This window comes from Hippocampus guttulatus, chromosome 2, assembly GCF_054856545.1.
Source record: "Hippocampus guttulatus isolate MCC_2025c chromosome 2, RoL_Hgut_1.0, whole genome shotgun sequence".
In the NCBI taxonomy this organism is placed as follows: Eukaryota; Metazoa; Chordata; class Actinopteri; order Syngnathiformes; family Syngnathidae; genus Hippocampus; species Hippocampus guttulatus.
In genome coordinates, this window is record NC_141262.1 from 31,386,622 (window position 1) to 31,405,899 (window position 19,278).

The following is a 19,278-nucleotide window of genomic DNA, read 5'->3' on the forward strand; positions in this document are numbered from 1 at the left end:
TTCAGTTGTCACCCTTTTATTTGCTTGTATTCACACTTACAATCCAAGATTAGCCACTTGCGTTACATACCCAGCATCATCATCAATGCAACACACAATGACATGAGACAAAATGTTTTCCATTTGCAGACAGAACCAGGCAGTGCTTTCTTCATCCGACCACACCATCTTTTGTGATATTGCATAATTATGATAAGAGTGAAATGACATGCAGTGCCGTTGTCAAAGCCGACTACAAGTTTGTGTTATCGGTGGAGCATTGTGAACTCAAAGCACCATCCGCAAGTGAGAAAAGGGACAAGAGCACATCGATAATGTGGTAGCTGGACAAGATGTTGCCCCTGAGGTTGCTTTGTTGCTTCAAATCGCTTCCGACGCGATGAAGGGAGCCCCCCAACAGGAGTAACCTGATTAACACGTGTGCTTATCATACACGGTGGTACACTTTACAAATCAATGACTCACACTGCTTTGTACTTACTGTGTGCGACCCTGCAGAATCTCGCTAAAAATAGTGCTCGCGATGAACTATGCTTGTGATGCACAGTTTCCATTGGGACCCTCTCGAGAGGTCGACAGATACATTATAATGTCAACAGGGGAGAGATCTGTTTCACCACAGATCACAGTTGTGTGCTTGTGTACGTTCAGTGGAGATGCACAATATTGTGGAGCAGTTTTAAGACTCAATACAGAGCATTTTGAAATTCAAAGCTCCTCTTTTTGGTGGTCGTAGTCAATTTTAATAGGACAGTGTGTCATTGTGGGTGCTCACTATAATCTGTTCTGCACATCCATCCTCAGAGACGGTATTTTCTCAGGAGCTCCGATTGCCACATGTATTTCCGCTCCGGAAAGTGATCGGGAATCCTAATGCGACGGAAGTCCTGGATGCATTTCTCCAGCTCCTGCTCGGGTGTCATCTTTTCCTTATTGGCTTTCCTCTTGGCAGCCTCTCGCTCGCGGACTCCGAAGGTCCGGCCCCGCAGCATGTCAGTCTTACGCCACATCTCTGCCTGCTGCATCATGTGGGCGGGGCCTTTGTGCATGGGTCGGTCCAAGGACTGGATGTTGGGGCGTCGACTCACTGGGCCACGAATGACGGTCCCCTGAGGGGAGCTGGCCTCCGACTGGGTCTCGGAACAGGAAGTGGAGAGCTCATTAAAGGAAGTGCCGCTTTCTCCCTCGCGCTCACTTTTGTGGCTCTTGCAGCAGCAGTCGCAGTGGGACGAGGACCACCGTGAGGGTCCACCTGCATAACACACACATTTGGGTTGACTTGTTAACAGAGGTGACAACTGACCACTGTGAATTCTACTCTTGAGTAGGATGGCCTGCTGTGGTCACCCAAAAGGCCATTAGTACGCTTTTATTTATAAGGCAATATTGGGACTCCTAACTTCATATAATTGTGCCTTAATGACCAAATGAAAATGAATTCATGAAAAAAATACTGAATCCTATTTAATCCGAAGCGTATTTGTTGCTCTCCCAAAAATGGCTCCAAAAACACTGATGAACATTTGATGGACGTTCCCCGCGAACAGAGTTTATGGGAGAGAACGCAGCCGACTCTCGGCCAATCGAAGTGACTCTCTTCATTCTCTTTAAATTCAGTACAGAGAGGCCCCATCCTGTAGATGCAGGAGATCAGCGTGCAAAGCATATTTAAAAAGGAACTGCAAGGGGATATCTAGTTTTGGATGATGTACTGTTGGCCGCTGTGTGCAACCGCGTGTGACCTCCTCCAGACCCCCGTTCCCCACCACCACCACCACCACTGTTCATAGTTGTGCCCCGCGGTCAGGAAGATGCTATTAAAATTATTTCTTCAATGATAATGGAAGTAATTTGTTCAATGGATTAATTTCTACAATTAACATATTCTGAAGGATTTTACGATGCTGTTGTCATATTTATGAATGAAATGCACCACACACCGCAGAGCTCAGAATCTGTATGCCAAAATCGCAGCACACCACCGGCGCCACAACATAGACCTGCGTTTAGGTCACGGGTGTCAAACTCAAGGCCCGGGGGCCAGATGTGGCCCACCACATCATTTTAAGTGGCCCGCGAAAGCAAATCAAAGATGACACCTTCCATGATACTTGCTAAAATGTGTACCACAATTTCCAATTTTCACATGTAATAATTCGGTGATATATTGTGAGCATTTTCTTGTCAGCCCCCTCATTATAATTACTTTAACAATAGTTGAATAAAATGTTATTCTTGACTTCTTTAGGTAGTTTCAGTCATCACGGCCCTCCAAGGGAAACGGTAATTATAATGTGGCCCGCGACAAAAATGAGTTTGACACCCCTGGTTTAGGTAGTCCAAAATCGAGTCCACTTTTGGTCACTAAATTCCCAGATGCACCTAGGGTGTGCAATTGAATATGCAGAAACTCCTACCAAATTCACAAACGCGCTAAACTATGCTTGCCCCAGCTTGAAAATGAAGACGCGCCCATTTTTACACCGAGCGCACAGGCTCTTGTCTACGAAAATAGGGTCCTCTCCTGGAGGCCACAAAACGTCACTAGATTTGTTGCCAAACACAGCGAGAAAATATTAGGTGTGTTGAAGTCTATTATCCTTTCTGTATTTTGACCGAACAGCATCAGGGAACTTTTATTAAGACACCCAACAACTGCAAATTGTGGGGAGAAAAAAATTATGTCTCTTTCAAGCCATTTAATTAGGAGAATGCTGTGGTTGTATGGAAGCAAAATTTTGAAGAAAAAAAAATTGCTTCAGTATCATCACGAAACTACACCCTCGCGCCGGGGGTGAGTCAAGTATATGCAACCTGTAACCCGAGAACCTGAGAAGCCAATATGACTTTATTCATCTAGTATTGAATCTTTTTTAAGCTTAAGGGCCAAGGTACCTGTCAGTGGTGCAGCAGTGAAACAAAGTCAGAGTTTATTGGTAGCATTGCACAGCATTATGTTCATTTCAAAATGATACTATAATTGTGTTAAGTTGGCAACACGTTTGTAATGTGCATTACTCCTATCTGGAAAGGTAGAGTAAACAAAATTTGGAGTGTGTGTTAGAGTATCATCTTGTGGTTCACACTCGTGCACCCAGAGGTGCCACCAGGGATCGCAGGACCTGTGTCCAAAAATATCACTTTGGGGCCTGCCACTTCAATGATGCAATTTGAAAAATACTATTTTCTAGGGCCCCTGTCAGTCATGAACTCTTAGAATGTTCATCAGGTTTTAGTCCACCCACGACAGACTTCCATGGCCTGGCAAGTGGATCGATTCCCACTTTCCATAATCACCCAGTGATTGATTGGTGAGCAGTTCAGGTGTAAGAGGGCCTTTCGGCCTAAATCAGCTGGGATTGGCTTCCAGTCATTGTTGTCATAAATTCATGCTTTTTTTCTTTGTCATAAGTTTTATTCGTCGCTGAAGGTTAGTGGTATGTGACGGTGTGAATGTGGGTGTGTATGGTCGTTTGCTCTGTGATTGACTGGCAACCAGTTCAAGGGGAAGTCTGCCTTTCGCTCGAACCTTCGTGACCTCGTCCAGGATAAGCGGTGTTGAAAATGGATGGATGGATGAGTTTATCTGTGTATGTCAATGTTACGGCAGTGGATGATGTATTCTCCTGTCGTAAGGCAAGATCCTAGATCAGAACTAAAATTCTTTTACATTCTTCTTCAATTCTGTTACATGCAGCCTTACACCAACTGCTATGTCGAGAGCCAGATACCGTTATCTGCCATTGCTGTTTGGCCCTCTTGAAGTTCTGTGCTTTACTCAGCACTGTTTCACTTTATTCAGTCAAAGTAATGCGGGGGTGTATACCACGAGACAATAATGGGGCATAAATTTCATCTTCATAACTCTCAACTTTCTTCCTTCAACAGATCCTCCCACGTTGTCAATTACACAGAGGAATTACGGTTCCATTACTGCCTTGTGAAGAGACTGTCTCTGTTTTGAAAAACAGGCCTCCCTTTTCGATGCACTCGGAGATAAGAAAGTACAGTTGTAGCGTCAACATCCGTTTATGAGAGATGGAATCATACACACAGGCCTAAACACCCCTTAATGGCCTTTTTCCAATGTGATGATATGTCCTCAGTTGCTATGATATCACACAGGGAGCAACATTTTGTCCATTAGCTCCTTGTGAACAGAGTTCAAGGGGGGATTTTAACCTCTCTGCGCTCACCGTAATAATGACTTTATCCTAGACACAATGATTGTATTGAGATGATAGTGAGAGAATCACTAACAGCTTTTTAATGGCTAATCCATGAGAAAAGAGGCCAATCAACTCGCCAATTTCCCCCCCGCAGAAAATGAATCGAGCTGAATCCAGCAGACGAGCAGCACTCCGCAAATGGATGCAGGCGCTTTAGTGACCAGGATTCCGAGGAGGGGCCAGTGTTCTGAGTATTGCTTCTAAATGGATGGATGCAGGAGTTCGGAGGGGCAACCCATTAAGGCAACACACCAACTCCCAAGAATAGCTGCGTGCAATTTTCAGGCCATGTAGCGGAATGAACTGTACAACTTGAAATCACCTGGAGTTCATTTGTGTGTCCATTTGGCACAGGGTGCAATATTGTATTTTAGAGTCTCGAGGTTGCTTGAGCTTGAAGTTGACACGCTTCTTGTAAATTCAGTATCTCCTTAAACGTGATGGAGCTCGGTTTAGAGGATGCTAAAAGATGATGAGAGACGTCACTCAAGAGTGACACCACGATGCACAGTCAAGCCATGCGTGCGGGTATGTCTAAACATCCTCTGGAATCTTTTCAGGGAAGCCATATTGATCGCTTCCTTTGCTCTGTCAGATCCGTACAGACTCTCTTAAGAGATCCTGTTACCGCCACATTAAGAGACAGGAGCTGTTGTCCAGAGCATACTCTGCTTCTGCATTTCTCAACAGCGCTAAGCTAAATTCCATCTTTTATGAGAGCAGGAAAAGTTGTCCTGACGGGGGGTCTCATTTTGCGGAAATTCACCAGCTTGGATGCTCATTAAAATGACACTTTTGAGCTTGTAAATGATCCTAAATGGCAGAAGAAGTAGGACATGACGTGGACCGAAGGCAGGAGGCTCCGACAAACGCAAATGTCACTGGGCTTGTTTGCTTGCCTCTAAATTAACACACTTCTTGCAGATACTCTGTCACTGGGAAAGCAGTTCTGGGGCTTGGCCTAAAAGGTTAAACACAAGAATATTCTGTTCTGAGTCCGCCTCTGCTAAATATGTCTCCTAAGTCCTACAAAACGAAAACTGCACATCACTGTTTGAACATCACTGTTCGCATACACTGCGACGTATGTCACGAGACGAGAGTCTGAAAAGATTAAATATACATATCTGTTCTGCTTTTTCTTTAATTTTTTTGCAATATATTCCAAAAGAAGGAGCAGCCTTAACAGAAGGTTTTAAGAGAAAAAGAATATACACCAGACGTTATGGACTAAAATAAGAAATTGGGAATTGCAGATGACCTCAGGCGAGGCACTGAACCCCCATGACTTATCATGCAGTGCTTTTTGGACTTGTTTGTTGCGTTTTCACTTGTTTTAACCGTCAAAGAACTTTACAGTGAGCTCGGCTGCACTATGTTTGTGCAAGTGAGCATTTCTGTCCTCTAATGTGTGTAACTTGTAGCCCCAGAGGACAAATAAACCATTCCTCAGCTCCTTGATTAGAAGTATTTTTCAAAGGGTGAAAAGAATTCGGGGGTGGCTTTAATATCCACTGAGAATGGTTGGACTGTATTCGACAAAATGATGCTTCTTACCAGGTATCGTTGTAGTTCTATTTGTATTTTTGTACTTTACCACTATTGATCTGCAGCATTGGGAGCAGTCATACATTCATCCATCCATCCATTTTCCGAACCGCTTGATCCTCACTAGGGTCGCGGGGGGTGCTGGAGCCTATCCCAGCCATCTCCGGGCAGTAGGCGGGGGACACCCTGAATCAGTTGCCAGCCAATCGCAGGGCACACAGAGACGAACAACCATCCACGCCCACACTCACACCTAGGGACAATTTAGAGCGTCCAATCAGCCTGACATGCACGTTTTTAGAATGTGGGAGGAAACCGGAGCACCCGGAGAAAACCCACGCAGGCCCGGGGAGAACATGCAAACTCCACACAGGGAGGCCGGAGCTGGAATCGAACCCAGTACCTCTGCACTGTGAAGCCGACGTGCTAACCACTGGACTACCGGGCCGCCCTCATACATTCATATTTTTAAAAAACAGTCGAACTTCCAAGGAACGGTACATGCATCGTGATTTTTAACATCTTAAATGATGTAAAAACGGATCCGCATGCAAACTTGAAAGCAATCTGCCTTTAGTTAAGGACATTTGATTCTTGCGGTCAGTGTACCTCAAAAACATCATCTTCCCACCAAAGCAAACAACCAACATAAGCAAGAAGTCCTTGTACTACATATCATACCACCCACAGGCAAGGTTTCATGTAAGAAAACGTACACACATGCCAATCTTACCCAGCACACTCTTATTACAAGCTTGAAAAGCAATTTTTAAACTTGTGAAAAATGAAATATTTGTGTCATTGTGCTTTTGAGCTCTGTCAGTGCCAAGAGAAAATTCCCGGAATCTTGCAGCCCTGCTCGATAGCGGGAACTTCAGAGGACTTTCTAATTGGCTATCGCTCTATTTAACGTCACGATCATGGCGCCCATGGCTCAGCAGAACTCATGTTGGCCACCCACATAAGGATTCTAAATATAAATAGAAATAAATATTTAATAGGTTAAACATTTACGATTGTTAGCCCTGACTTCTTTTCCAGACAGATTGGGGAAGGAAAATCTCTACAGTGTACCCACCGTCGATGAAACAATATCTTGAGAGTGTTACATCACCAGTTGTACGCAGTGGCGGTTTTGGTCATTTTCAATTTCTTGAAATAAACGTCTTCAAGGTAACTTAATTTGCCAGGTAAATTACAAAGCTGTCAGCTGTCTTGTGTCCTCTTTGCTCATGTCCACACAAATACATTTTAGGCTAGCAAGCGCAGCCTGAGGAGGAGTCTAGTTTACATGCTTGTTAGCTTACAAATTAGGTCAGTGTGCCCTTGCAGGAGCAGCAGGGAGGGAAAAGCTTGTCTTGCGAAGCGACCGTCCCTATAGCAAGAAAGAAATCCGTTTGACCACGACGGTCCTATTTGCTGCACAAGCATCTCTGCAGCAGCTCAACTGATCATCACCGCATGCAGCGCCCCTCATATTTGCATACATTTGAATGTGTCAATAAAAAGTACTTTCACTCAACCAGCCAATGGTGCTGAAGCCCAGACAGTGAGCAATAGAAAAGCGTGGGGAATAATACTCCACCAGAGAGCCCTCGTATAGACTTTAAAGCACTTTACCTATAATTGCAAACATCCCTTGCTACTTTGTGAACGGGATCCAACAGCAACTTTTTTTTTTTTTTTTTTAAGAAGAAACTGACTTCTTCTCCAGGTGATTGCTTCTGACAAGTGTGCCATCCTCCTTCAAAATGAAGGTGGCTGCTGATGCCAAATAGATAAACCAGACAGGCTGAAAGGTCTAAAGAAGTTATATAGTGAAACCTTGCGATATTACGGATTTTTAAGATATTGTTATCTGGGTGGCGGCCAGATGGCCGAGTGCCTCACAGTGCAGAGGTCGTGGTTTCGATCCCGGCTTTGGCATTCCCGTGTGGAGTTTGCATGTTCTCCCTGTGCCTGCATGGCTTTTCTCCGGGTAATCCGGTTTTTCTGGTTTTCACATTCCAAAAACATGCATGGCAGGCTGATTGAACACTCTAAAATTGTCCCTCGGTGTGAGTGTGAGCGCGGATGGTTGTTCATCTCTGTGCACCCTGTGATTGGCTGGCAAGCAGTTCAGGGTGTCCCCCGCCTACTGCCCGTAGACAGCTGGGATAGGCTCCAGCATGCCCCACGACCCTTGTGATGATAAAGCGGTTCAGAACATGGATGGTTGGATGAATTTTATTCAAGAGTAGTTTAAGGACAGCAAGAAAACATAAGTCTCCGCTTCCAGCGGAGACTGTGCAGTATAATGTGGCGCACAATACTGCATTATCCAGAATAGCACAATTTACCATAGCAAAATATCTTGTTAGCTTCAACTTATACATTCATGCAAAGTTATAAAGTGTAATCATGAAAGTTTTTTTGTCCTAACCTTTATTTTTAACTGCGGAATCATGTTTCAATAATCTATACTCGATGCTCCATTTAGGTTTATGCATTTTGGCCTCCTAAAAGTGAGTCTTAAGTTCAGGGTCAAATGTGAGTGAGAACGATCAGTCGTGTGATGCATAATGCTGTGCAATACAAATGATCACTTTCTCACGATTGACCCATTTGTGTATGTTTTCTAGTTGAGTCTGCACATTTCCGATCTAAGCTCCCATTTTCTGCCAAGGTGAGGCAGCACATCTACTTGAAGTGATTTAGTGCAAAATGGCAGCGGCACACTGCCGTGGCTTACCTCAGACCTTTTCTCCACGCAAGTGCTCAATCAGTAGTGGATGAGTTATTCATGGCCAGCACCATCCATCTGTCGTTGGCATCGCCAATCCATTCTGACTCCAAACAGGCTAGGCCCAATCTCCGCCTCTAGTACAGCCTGGCAACGGATTACTTTCTCCTAGAGGTGCGGGACTCAAGTCACATGACTTGCAATCTAGTCGATTTAAGGTCCTAATTGTATGACTTGCGACTTGCTTGGTAAAATCTTCTGAAAGACTCGACTTGACTTTGACTTGAACTCCATGACTTGGCAAGACATTCTGTTGACATTTAAAAATCTATTATTTAATATAGTGTGCCTATTATTTTTGAAGCATTATTGTTATTATTATATTTCATGCCATGTGTGCCACCAATCTGGCAACCCAGGAAACGACGACCAGCAATATGACCCGGCCACAGACGAGTGTTTCGAGTGACTCTTTGAGCAAGTAGGCTATCACCAAAGACGAGAATAAGTTTGAATTCAAAGATTATCATTTAGATGAAACCGGGGAAAAGAATATAGCAACATGTAAGGTTTGAAACTCAAAGATAAGAGAAATAGCATCTACAATGTTTACGTTCATTCATCAGACACAGGTAAGCTAGCTGTGTTTAGCTCGTCAATAGCCACATATTAAAATTCATGTTATTTAGGCATTTAATTGAGAAGACAAAAAAAGTGCATTGTAATTTAAACATAGACATCTATGCAGACTCCACTTCCCTGGTCGCATTTGATGTGGCAGGGCCCCTGTAAACGAATGCACAACAACTTCACTTCGTAAAGTGACAACCTACAAGGTGCACCAAGTTAATGGCTCTCATTCACTCATAATAGATTTTGAATCAGATCGGCACAACAGAACAACGTATGTAGTTTTTTAATCTGATTATACCCACTTTTCACATTCTGTATATTCAAATATTTATCATCACAGTAACTGTGTGACACTCATACAAACATTACAAAAAAATAATATGCATTATTCTAAATTATTTCAGTATAAACATTAATTTTATACTCTTAAGTTGTTGTCGGTTTAATTTTTAGAGATGGAAATGTTCATTTAATTTTTAGAGTGAATGTACTATTTATGATCAGTGAAAAAACATTTTATCATCACGCCAATATGTTATGCCTAAGATTTTATGACCTAACAAAGTAATGACTTGACTCGACATGCTTGAAATATGGTGGCAAGTCATGTGACTTGCTTGATTTTGTTTATTTTTTTCCCCCACAGTAATTCAGACTTTCTTGAGGCGTGAAGGTTATGACTTGGACTTGGTTGCGATTCGTGACCTACTCCCGCCTCCTGATATCCTCCTTTCTCTAGATCACGTTGTCGCGATTGACCAGGTGCCATGACAGTCATACACCATCCAATCTCACAAGCACCTCCCAAGTGGAACCTCTCATGCCAGGAGAGTTGCAATGACTTTCTATTCACTGCAACCCCCCACTTTGAGATAAGGAAAATTCAAGAGCAAAAAATACATAAAAAAATAGGTGAGAACGGGGATCCACAGAAAAAAACCTGAATAGGTGAATTCGTGAAAAGCGAAAGGCGAATAAAAGAGGTTCACTGTATTCTCTGGCCATTGATGTGTGACTTCATTAAGCAGCCCTTAAAGTAGGTTACCCTTCATCTATCCAAACTGTGTCTCCAGTGTACGGCTGGACACAGGGAAATATTTTAGGATTCCAGATTGCTTTTTAATCAGCCAACACCCTTCAATTTCCCCAGAGATAATTAGTGATAATAAGACTGTCCTCAAATGCCAGCTGGGGGTTTGGAATTGTTCGTCCTAACGGGAATAATATCACCACTGTCACAATAATATCACAAACAATGTCCTTGTTGTGCAAGATGACCTACTTCTTTTGTGATAAATAAGCCTTTCTACAATTCCTCTGGATCCTGTCAAGATGCTGCTACCAAAGGATCTTTATTTGACTTCACAGGCATTATGCTGCAGGTACTGTATGCCTAATTTCTACATGATGCTTATATCAGATTATCGCAAGCAAACACATCCAAAACGCAAACAACAACAGATTATGAAGCAGAATCGACAATATTTGGTATCAAGAATAATGTAGTACTGTAAAGCAAATATTTCACATGATATCATGAATTTGGTCTGGACTAATTGTTTGATTTCCCCCTACCTTCCCCCCACTAAGTAATGGTTTATGTACCTCAGAGGTTTTGAGAAAATGGTATTACTTCTGACCCGCTGTGGCAGGGTACGGTGGAAACTTACTATTCAACTCTACAGTACAGCAATTAGGTACAATTTCAACATTCTTAACCATGGCTCAAGTATAAACCTACAAAGGATAACGCACTTCAGTCAGGTCCATCCATCACGTCCAGGTCAATTACAGCCTGATATCTGGAATCCATAGACTTCACCAGACGCTGGATTTTAATGCCAGTGAGGCCTCTACCGCAACTGTTGGCAGTTACTGGTTTTGTTGGCTGGGGCATTTTTCCTTCAGTTTTGTCTTCAGCGTGTGGAATGCATGCTATAATCGGATTCCGCTCAGGTGATGGCCTTGGCAATTCTATTTATTTGCATTAAAAAATATATGTTTTGGTTGTTTTCGCAGTGTGCTTTGGGTCATTGTGTATCTGCACTGTGAAGCACCGTCCAATGAGTTCTGAAGCATTTGAGAAAAGCAGAGTGGCAGGATCAACCAGGTTGCCTTGGAGCCAGGGCTGGCCTGTCGCCGGGCCACTCGTTGCCACTGCGCTGCTCCCCACCCAACAGCCCAGCCTTGGCTGCGACACAACCTGGTTGCTCCCGCCAGTGTGATTTCTCAAAGATGAAAGCCATGCAATTCTAAGTATATGTGCCTCGTATCCTTCAAAGCCTTTGCATTATCGCAAGGACTCACCAGTGTAGTGCTCCACATTTTCCATTGTGAAAATAGTTGTAAAAAGCATTCCTGGCGCTTGATAGGATCTGTGATATCCAACCTGTCCAGCTTGCACATCTCATTATGTCCTTTTCATGAAAGTGAAACGTGAAATCGCATAAACTACGGCCACTACGGTCCTGTCAACATGGCTGACAAATGCATGTGGGGATCAGGCACAGGATATCTGGAGTCTATCCTACGGGTATGTGATTGATCCTTGGATGCTGCAGTTATATGATTGAGTGACAAATAAACAAATGGCAGAATAATGTGCTATTTAATGACCTCGATAGGCCCTTTGTATTAAGTTGGGGGGTCCCATGGAGGGGGCTTCTTTGTCAACATTTGCAGCGGCGAAGTGACTGACAGAAAAATGAACAAGTGGCAGAATAATGTGGAACCATTAAGACTTTTAAGACACTACAATGACAGCCATGGCGCTGCACAGAACCGCCTGTGGGTTGGTCAACTCATGCCATGAATGTAAAGTGAATAACAGGAAAAGCAACAACTTGGGAACACATTCACACCTTCTGTCAGTGAGAGAGAATCAATCGTACACTGGGTTGTAGTGTCAAGTCTGACATGGAAATGACCAGTGACTGCTGCTAACTACTTATGACACATTGGCTGAACAGTTTATTCAAAATCACCACACGGGGACAAATAAATGGTTAAAAGGAAGTGCAGATCACTTCAACTTCATAAAACTATTTTGATAAATGCCTTGATCTACCCAGGAAAGAATCTGCTGATGGAATCATTTAATTTGGTCAGCGGGGGACTACGTACTGTATATAAAAGCAACTGGAGATAAGCATCTTAACTGGTCCCTTGACTAATGGCACTGATTGCTGAACAGTGTACTAATTTGCTGTAATGGCATGAACCGGTAACTGCTTGACTCAAGACAAAATAGCTTGCAGAAAACGGCACAAAGGATGTCCTTAATGATTTCGAGGAAAGAGTCTTGTGGAGTTTACATTATTGATTTCACTCTGAGTAAACCCAAACGCCAAGCTATACCAGTCAAACGCTGACTTACTGTATAAAGGAGGCACATAACTGCAAGACGATTGTGTTTGTGCCCTCCTTCGAAAAATCCACCTACTGATCCTGGAAAGCGAATTCAGAGATTTGGATCTAAATTATTTATGTATTGTGACCTGTTGTAACTGTCATATGCTTGTGCAGGAGTTTTTTGCCTCACTCAAATTATCCTCAAATGAGGGTAGTTCGAGCGTGGGGGGGGTTCTCCCCCTCTCCCTCCCTTGTTTCTTTCTGACTTTCGGGTTGAGTGAACGCTGGCGCGTTTTGGCTGCCGCTGCTCAACCCGTATTGTTTTGTGTTTTTTGTTATTGTAAAGTGTCCTTGGGTGTCTTGAAAGGCGCTTATAAATAAAATCTATTATTATTATTATTATTAAATACATAATGTTTGAAAATAGCTGCAGAAAACACATGTAAAGACTGAAAACTATGTTGTGCTTGATTGTGGCAATGGCATTCAAATTCTTGAAATTTCATCCATCCATTTTCCGAACCGCTTGATCCTCACTAGGGTCGCGGGGGGTGCTGGAGCCTATCCCAGCCGTCTCCGGGCAGTAGGCGGGGGACACCCTGAATCAGTTGCCAGCCAATCGCAGGGCACACAGAAACGAACAACCATCCACGCCCACACTCACACCTAGGGACAATTTAGAGCGTCCAATCAGCCTGCCATGCATGTTTTTGGAATGTGGGAGGAAACCGGAGCACCCGGAGAAAACCCACGCAGGCCCGGGGAGAACATGCAAACTCCACACAGGGAGGCCGGAGCTGGAATCGAACCCGGTACCTCTGCACTGTGAAGCTGACGTGCTAACCACTGGACTACCGGGCCGCCTGAAATTTCAGTTTTCCTGATTTTTTTGGGGGGGGGGGTGGATAAAAGAGGGTGCATCGGTGCAAAATAATGTGCCATTCACCTATCCGCCATCATCTTTACAAGATGGATGACACTTTAAATGGTTTTGGGACAGGGTTCAATAACAGAATGTCAGTGTTGCATTAACACTACCCAGTAATAAAATAGCCTGTGTTGTTTAGGATGTAACATTAAAACATTCAAATGGGGTGTCACCTGGATTCTACCATGATTGGTGTCCATTTGAAATGGAAACCATGCCCTTATGTAATGGCATAAGTTCACTGGTTAGAGTCAAGACAATTTTCTTGATGAGCAATTTTCATGTGAAAATGTTGAAAGAACGTACAGGACATTGTGGCCGACAGCTGTTTTGTATGAGGCGTCTGAAATAGATCTAATAAACGAAATTTGTTTTGAATTGAAATCTTAATCTTGTAGTGTGTTTTATTTAAGGTAGTAAGGCACACATGGGGGTATCCCCCCCGGGGTGTCCCCGCCACACTGTATAGTGTTGGCATGAACTCTCATTAGTGTTAGTCTAAATACGCAACAGTGTAATCGTGTCACAATTATTGCACTGTCAACAATACATTTTGTTGCCGTATAGCACACTATTGGTTGTTGAACATATAACACTTTATCAAATGACACTTTGGCACCAGTTAGTGTGGATCCATATAGACACTTTTTTGGTGTTGAAATTAGCACTCTCGGTGTAGAATTAACTCTAACAGGTTTGCAGTGTAGGTGCTTCAGAGTGCCTCGTCGTCCACCATGAGTGTGCGTGCTTTTCACAATTTACAAGCCTTGTTTAAAATACGTTTTTAAATCAATCAATTTGGCAGGGTTTTTAACAACACTCGTCTCTGTGGTTTGACAAATTTAGGAGATGTACACTTTACGAGTAAGTATTGCAGTGCATGCAATTTTCAATTGGGAGTGCCCGCCTGAGGTCAGCCGCTGTCCCACACTTGGAATCAGGTTTCAGAGGTGGAAAGTGGATGCTGAGCACTGTGCTGCAGTATAACTATGACAACTCTGTCCTGACCAGGTCACAGTGTCCTATCGCGCATCACAACGTGTGTTGTCTATCCCAGCCCACCACCAACAAGATGGGATGTTGCATTTCTCCTCTCCCAAGGCTCCATGAATTTAGCAGTCATATACTTACTTCAATCAGTGTTTTTGCTCCCAGATCCCTCTGCCTTTTTTCTGCCTCGCTTCTCTCTCCCCCTTGGTCAGGCCTCATGCAACTTTTACTTCCTCATCACTTCTGCTCATCCGCTCCAGCCTCCATCTGCTCGCCTTCCTCTTCCCTTCCAGCCCGAGCCTTTAAATTCTCTCTCCAATGTCCCTTTCTTTCCTTCTTAAAATTCATTATTTTCCTCGAGCCACTCTAAAACTTCCCCCGCTTCTCCAAGCTTTGCCGGACGGTCCATGTACAATAAGTGGGGTTAACCTGCACCTGGAGCTGCTCCTTCATGACTCACTCACTGTCATGAAGTTCAGCTCAGGCTGCATTCTTCAGAGGTAGTCTATCGTAACAACATTAGAGAGAAATCTCATTCACGCATTCCCCTGCACTTCCAACCTGAACACGTCAACTGGGTTTTTTTTTCTTCCTGAATTCCAAAGGGAAGCATTCAGAATAATGAACAAAGTGATTTTTAATTGGCCATATGGTCGTACTCTTCCCTGCAAATAGGCCATATTTGAAGCTAAATCTGTCTTTTGCTGATGAAGAACTCCAAGAGCTGATATGATTTTTTTTTTTTGTCTTTTCTGCTGCCTACTCGTGCTATATAATTCATAGGCAGTCAGGCCCAGTAACTAAGCAGTTATGTCTATGCATGGCGCATGTACTTGAAGTGCAGCAGGATTGTGACTCAACCCCTCCCCACCTTATTAGGTCAGAGTGAACCGCTAAGCCCTTTTGCAAAACCATTGCTAACCAAAACAACAACACCTAAACAGTTCCTCGGATTTGTATTTTTAGCAAAGAAAATCAGATGCATGCATTGTATCAAAGCAATGAAACATAAAAAAAGACAATGTGAAGAAATACACTGGTTGTTATCAAGAGTAATTACTGTGTGTGGCAACAAGCCAAGTCACAACAACCACTGTAGCGTGTGCCTTTAAGGGGCGTGGCTAAGTGAGTGACATCCAGAACATGGCCAGCAAGTCATTGTGTGAGCTTCTGGGCGTGACTTTTGGCTCGTGCTGAAAAATTGCATTCAAATTCAAATCAACAGTAATGTAGTCGAATGCAATTTTCAAATCACAATGGCTGCAATTAGGAAGGGGAAAGAAAACTCATCTTAAACTATAAGAAACAAAACATTTATGTATAGTACATTTAATATTTTTTATTGCATCCATCCATCCATCTATCCATTTTCTGAACCACTTTATCCTCACAAGGGTCGTGCAGGGTGCAGGAGACGATCCCAGCTGTAGGAGGGTAGGGTAGGCAGTAGGTGGGGGACACCCTGAACCGGTTGCCAGCCAATCGCAGGGCACACAGAGACGTAGTACAGATTAATTTATTACCTATGTTTGTTTAGCAAAAAAATACTTGGGAAGAGGACATTGAAAAAAAGAATTGCATATTAAATCTCAATCGCAAAATTGGGAGGACAGAATTGCACTGGATTGTTGTTGAAGCCCTTTGCAAGTACATAATTTTTGTATTTGTGTGACTGTTTCTAGAGTTCAATAAATGGCTGAAAGTGTATCAGTAACTGTGGCCCTCTTTTTCTGGCTCTCTGGCTCTCTTTATTATCCGAGTCTTATTCGTTTTTCAGATATTGGGTTGTGCCACAATGCAAAAATAAAAAAGTTCAACCAAGTGACTTCTCTGAACTCAAAAAACTTGCAACTTGGGGCACTTGTAAGTCAAGCTACGGCCCTGTTTGGTTCTTAACTCCAACTAAAATAAATGTGTAGGCCACAATTTGTGGAAATATAGTCATAGTAAAAAATATTTAAATACTGTATAATGAAAACCAGTGAAAATTTTTCATCCACTCTTTAAATTTTTTTTTTATCTGGGCTTGGGACACTGGCTGGAAATCAAACCTGTGCTGTCTGCATGAAAGGCGGTGCCATGCACCACTATACACCACTAATGCAATAAAATTGGTTGGCCAGTGTCCTGGAACAGATTGTGTTCGACTTCAGAGATTGTGACCTGCATTTATGGTCCCTTGTTCTCATGTGATGTTGCCCGAATTGCGTTGTGTAATTTCGCTGTCGGTGCAGCCCCAGGCATGATTTCGGCCACTTTTGGGTCATTTATTTTTTTCGACTGGGTTATTGATTTCACCCAAAAAGCTGGGTTGAAATGAAGAAGCCGCCAAAAAAAATCGGGTTGTTTCTGTCCAAAACAATTGTTGTTTGGCACAAAATAAACTATTTTTTAGGTTGGTTTGTGCAAAACAACCCCAGGAAGTTGGGTCTAATTGACAGGATCGGTCACATTTGTCCTAGATTTTAATTTATTTTAGATTGCATTTTGTGTTATCTTTGATTCAACTGTTTTTAAAGTGAGGCAGATTAAAACATATCAAGTTGAGAGAAAACTTGTGGAATGAGCGGTGATTGCGAAATCTGTGCTCTAGCCGATGCGTGTGTGCGCGTGAGTGTGTGCGCGTGTGTGTGTGTGTGTGTGTGTGTGTGTGTGTGTGTGTGTGTGTGTACGAGCGCGCGCTCGACTCACGGTAGAAGATGTACTGCGCGTAATTGGACCAGAGCCTGTCGTCCGCGTAATGAGCGACAGTGGAGGCGGTCAGGGAAGAGTTGCAAGCCACGATGTGAAAGCCGCTCTCTGACAGCATGTCAAACGCCCTCTCCGGGTGCTTGAACTTGAGATAAAACCTGCACGCGTAGCGGTCCGCGGGTCGGTCCGCGTCTCTGTTCTCGTTGAGCGCGTCTCCGAAGACCTCCTTGGCCAAAGCAATCCTGCTGCTGATGAAGATCCTCGGCAACTTTCTACTCTTGGGGTCGGGCTCGCTTTCTTTGCCCCCCGCCGCTCCTCTCAGAGCCACTGTGATGTAGCCGTACCTCCTGTCTAAAGAGTAAGACGGGTAAATTCTGTGCTCGCTGCCCACGGACGCGTCGTCCAAATCGCTGTAGTCGTCCGGGAGCAGTTTGGACTCCTCAGACGATAAAAGTTTGGCCAAATCTGGAAGCTGGAAGTATTCCGCCTCCCGTTTCAACCTCCCCCTCTCGGGGAAGTGGTCCGGGAGGACGACTTGCTTGTCCCGCAGGTAATCCAATACGTACCGAAACAAAAAGCCATCTCGGTCAATGAAGTAACGTCCTCGAAAGTCACGGGGCAGGTCATTGGAAGAGCCCTTCTTGTTGGAGAACAGCTTCCCGAGTAGGGAATTTGGGAAGGCGGTCAGTGTGACGTGGCGGGTGTAGTATACCTGCCCACCCACGTTCAGCTCGATGACATCCGACGGAGGGCTCTGCGCCGAGCCGGGCTCTTTGGCTGGTTTGCAGCTTTCGCTCATTTCCCTCTCTCCTCTTAATCTTGCCTTGGAATATGAGTAGATGGATGGCGTCGATTTCAGTGCGCGCGATGCAGATGCATGCTGGCAAAGCACTCACAAACCAAAGCCTCGGTCATCACAATCCAAGGTGTGTCACCCGTTTAAATCCTTTGAGTCCGTGCGTAAATTTGCCCATCCTTTTTTTTTTTCTTCAACGCAACCAATCATCATAAGATCATCGTGTTACGCGCATCCACTGCGATGAGTATAGAGGAGCATCATTTTCACTCTGTAACTCGCCACCATCAATAAAGTAGAAATCCTGTATTTTAAAGCGTCTTCTTTTCTCGCGGGCCAAGATCAGTGCGTAAAAGGCTCAGTTCCACTCTGGTTGGATGCTGGCAGCTGTCCGAAGAGGTGATGGATGCAAGTGGGACTCCGGTGCGCACCCACATCCCTCCAAAGTGCGACCAGCAGACGGCTTAAACCCGTGTTGAGCAAGCTGTGAACGAGATTGCGAGAGAGAGAGAGGGAGAGTGAGAGAGGGAGCGAGAGAGGTCCAATAATGTCTTACATCATCTTAAAGACAAATGACATTTGCATAGCGAAAGACATGATGTGTGTGGGTCAAAAACAATAAATAAATAAACAAAAAAAAAATACATCGGCTAATGCAGTTTTATCATCCAGCCTTGCGCATTTTAATCCTGTTAATGGGCTGTCCCATATTTACATGTAAGGTCATAACCAGAGAGAGAGGCAACGGGAGGGGTTGGTGCTTTGACTTGCGCTCATCATCATTGACAGCTATGTGGGACCAGATGCAGCCGGGGTCTCGCTGCTGTAATCAAACATCTGACTAATACATTTGAAATGAAGTCAACCCTGACACTCTCTTTGTCACCCGATCACTCAATTGGAAAATCCATCGGATTGGCATCATCGAGTCAAAATTAGTCTTGGTTTCAGACCCAATACATTTCTTCATTTTCTGCACATTCACGTGGCTCTAATTCAGGGAGGCGCTTTATGTCGTGGGGGAACAATTTTTCATCACTACAACTGGGGAGGCCACCGAGGACCACACACACTTCCTAACCAAGTAGATGACAAAAATGCTATTTTAAATATGGACAAAACACGTGCATATGTACAAAACAATTAATATATTACATTTTTGTTAATACATTTCAATATTACAAAATCTCCAACCCACCCAGCCACCCATTTTCTGATCCACTTCTCCTCACAAGGGTCACGGGGTTTGCTGGAGCCTATCCCAGCTGTCTTCGGGCAGTAGGCGGGGGACACCCTGAACTGGTTGCCGGCCACACATAGACGAACAACCATCCATGCTCACACTCGCACTTAGGGACAATTTAGAGTGTTCCATTAGCCTGCCACGTAT

The 19,278-nt window shown here is 43.9% G+C and overlaps 1 protein-coding gene across 1 annotated transcript; it reads right to left on the bottom strand.

Annotated features, from left to right (window-relative positions):
- kctd16a (potassium channel tetramerization domain containing 16a) lies at positions 1–18,336 on the bottom strand. Its single transcript, XM_086105674.1, has 2 exons — positions 17,093–18,336; positions 1–1,252 (listed from the first exon to the last, which is right to left on the bottom strand). Exons 1-2 carry the CDS (start codon positions 17,889–17,891, stop codon positions 801–803), a joined length of 1,251 nt encoding a protein of 416 aa, XP_085961800.1. The 5' UTR covers positions 17,892–18,336; the 3' UTR covers positions 1–800.
- Positions 18,337–19,278: the final 942 nt, after the last annotated feature.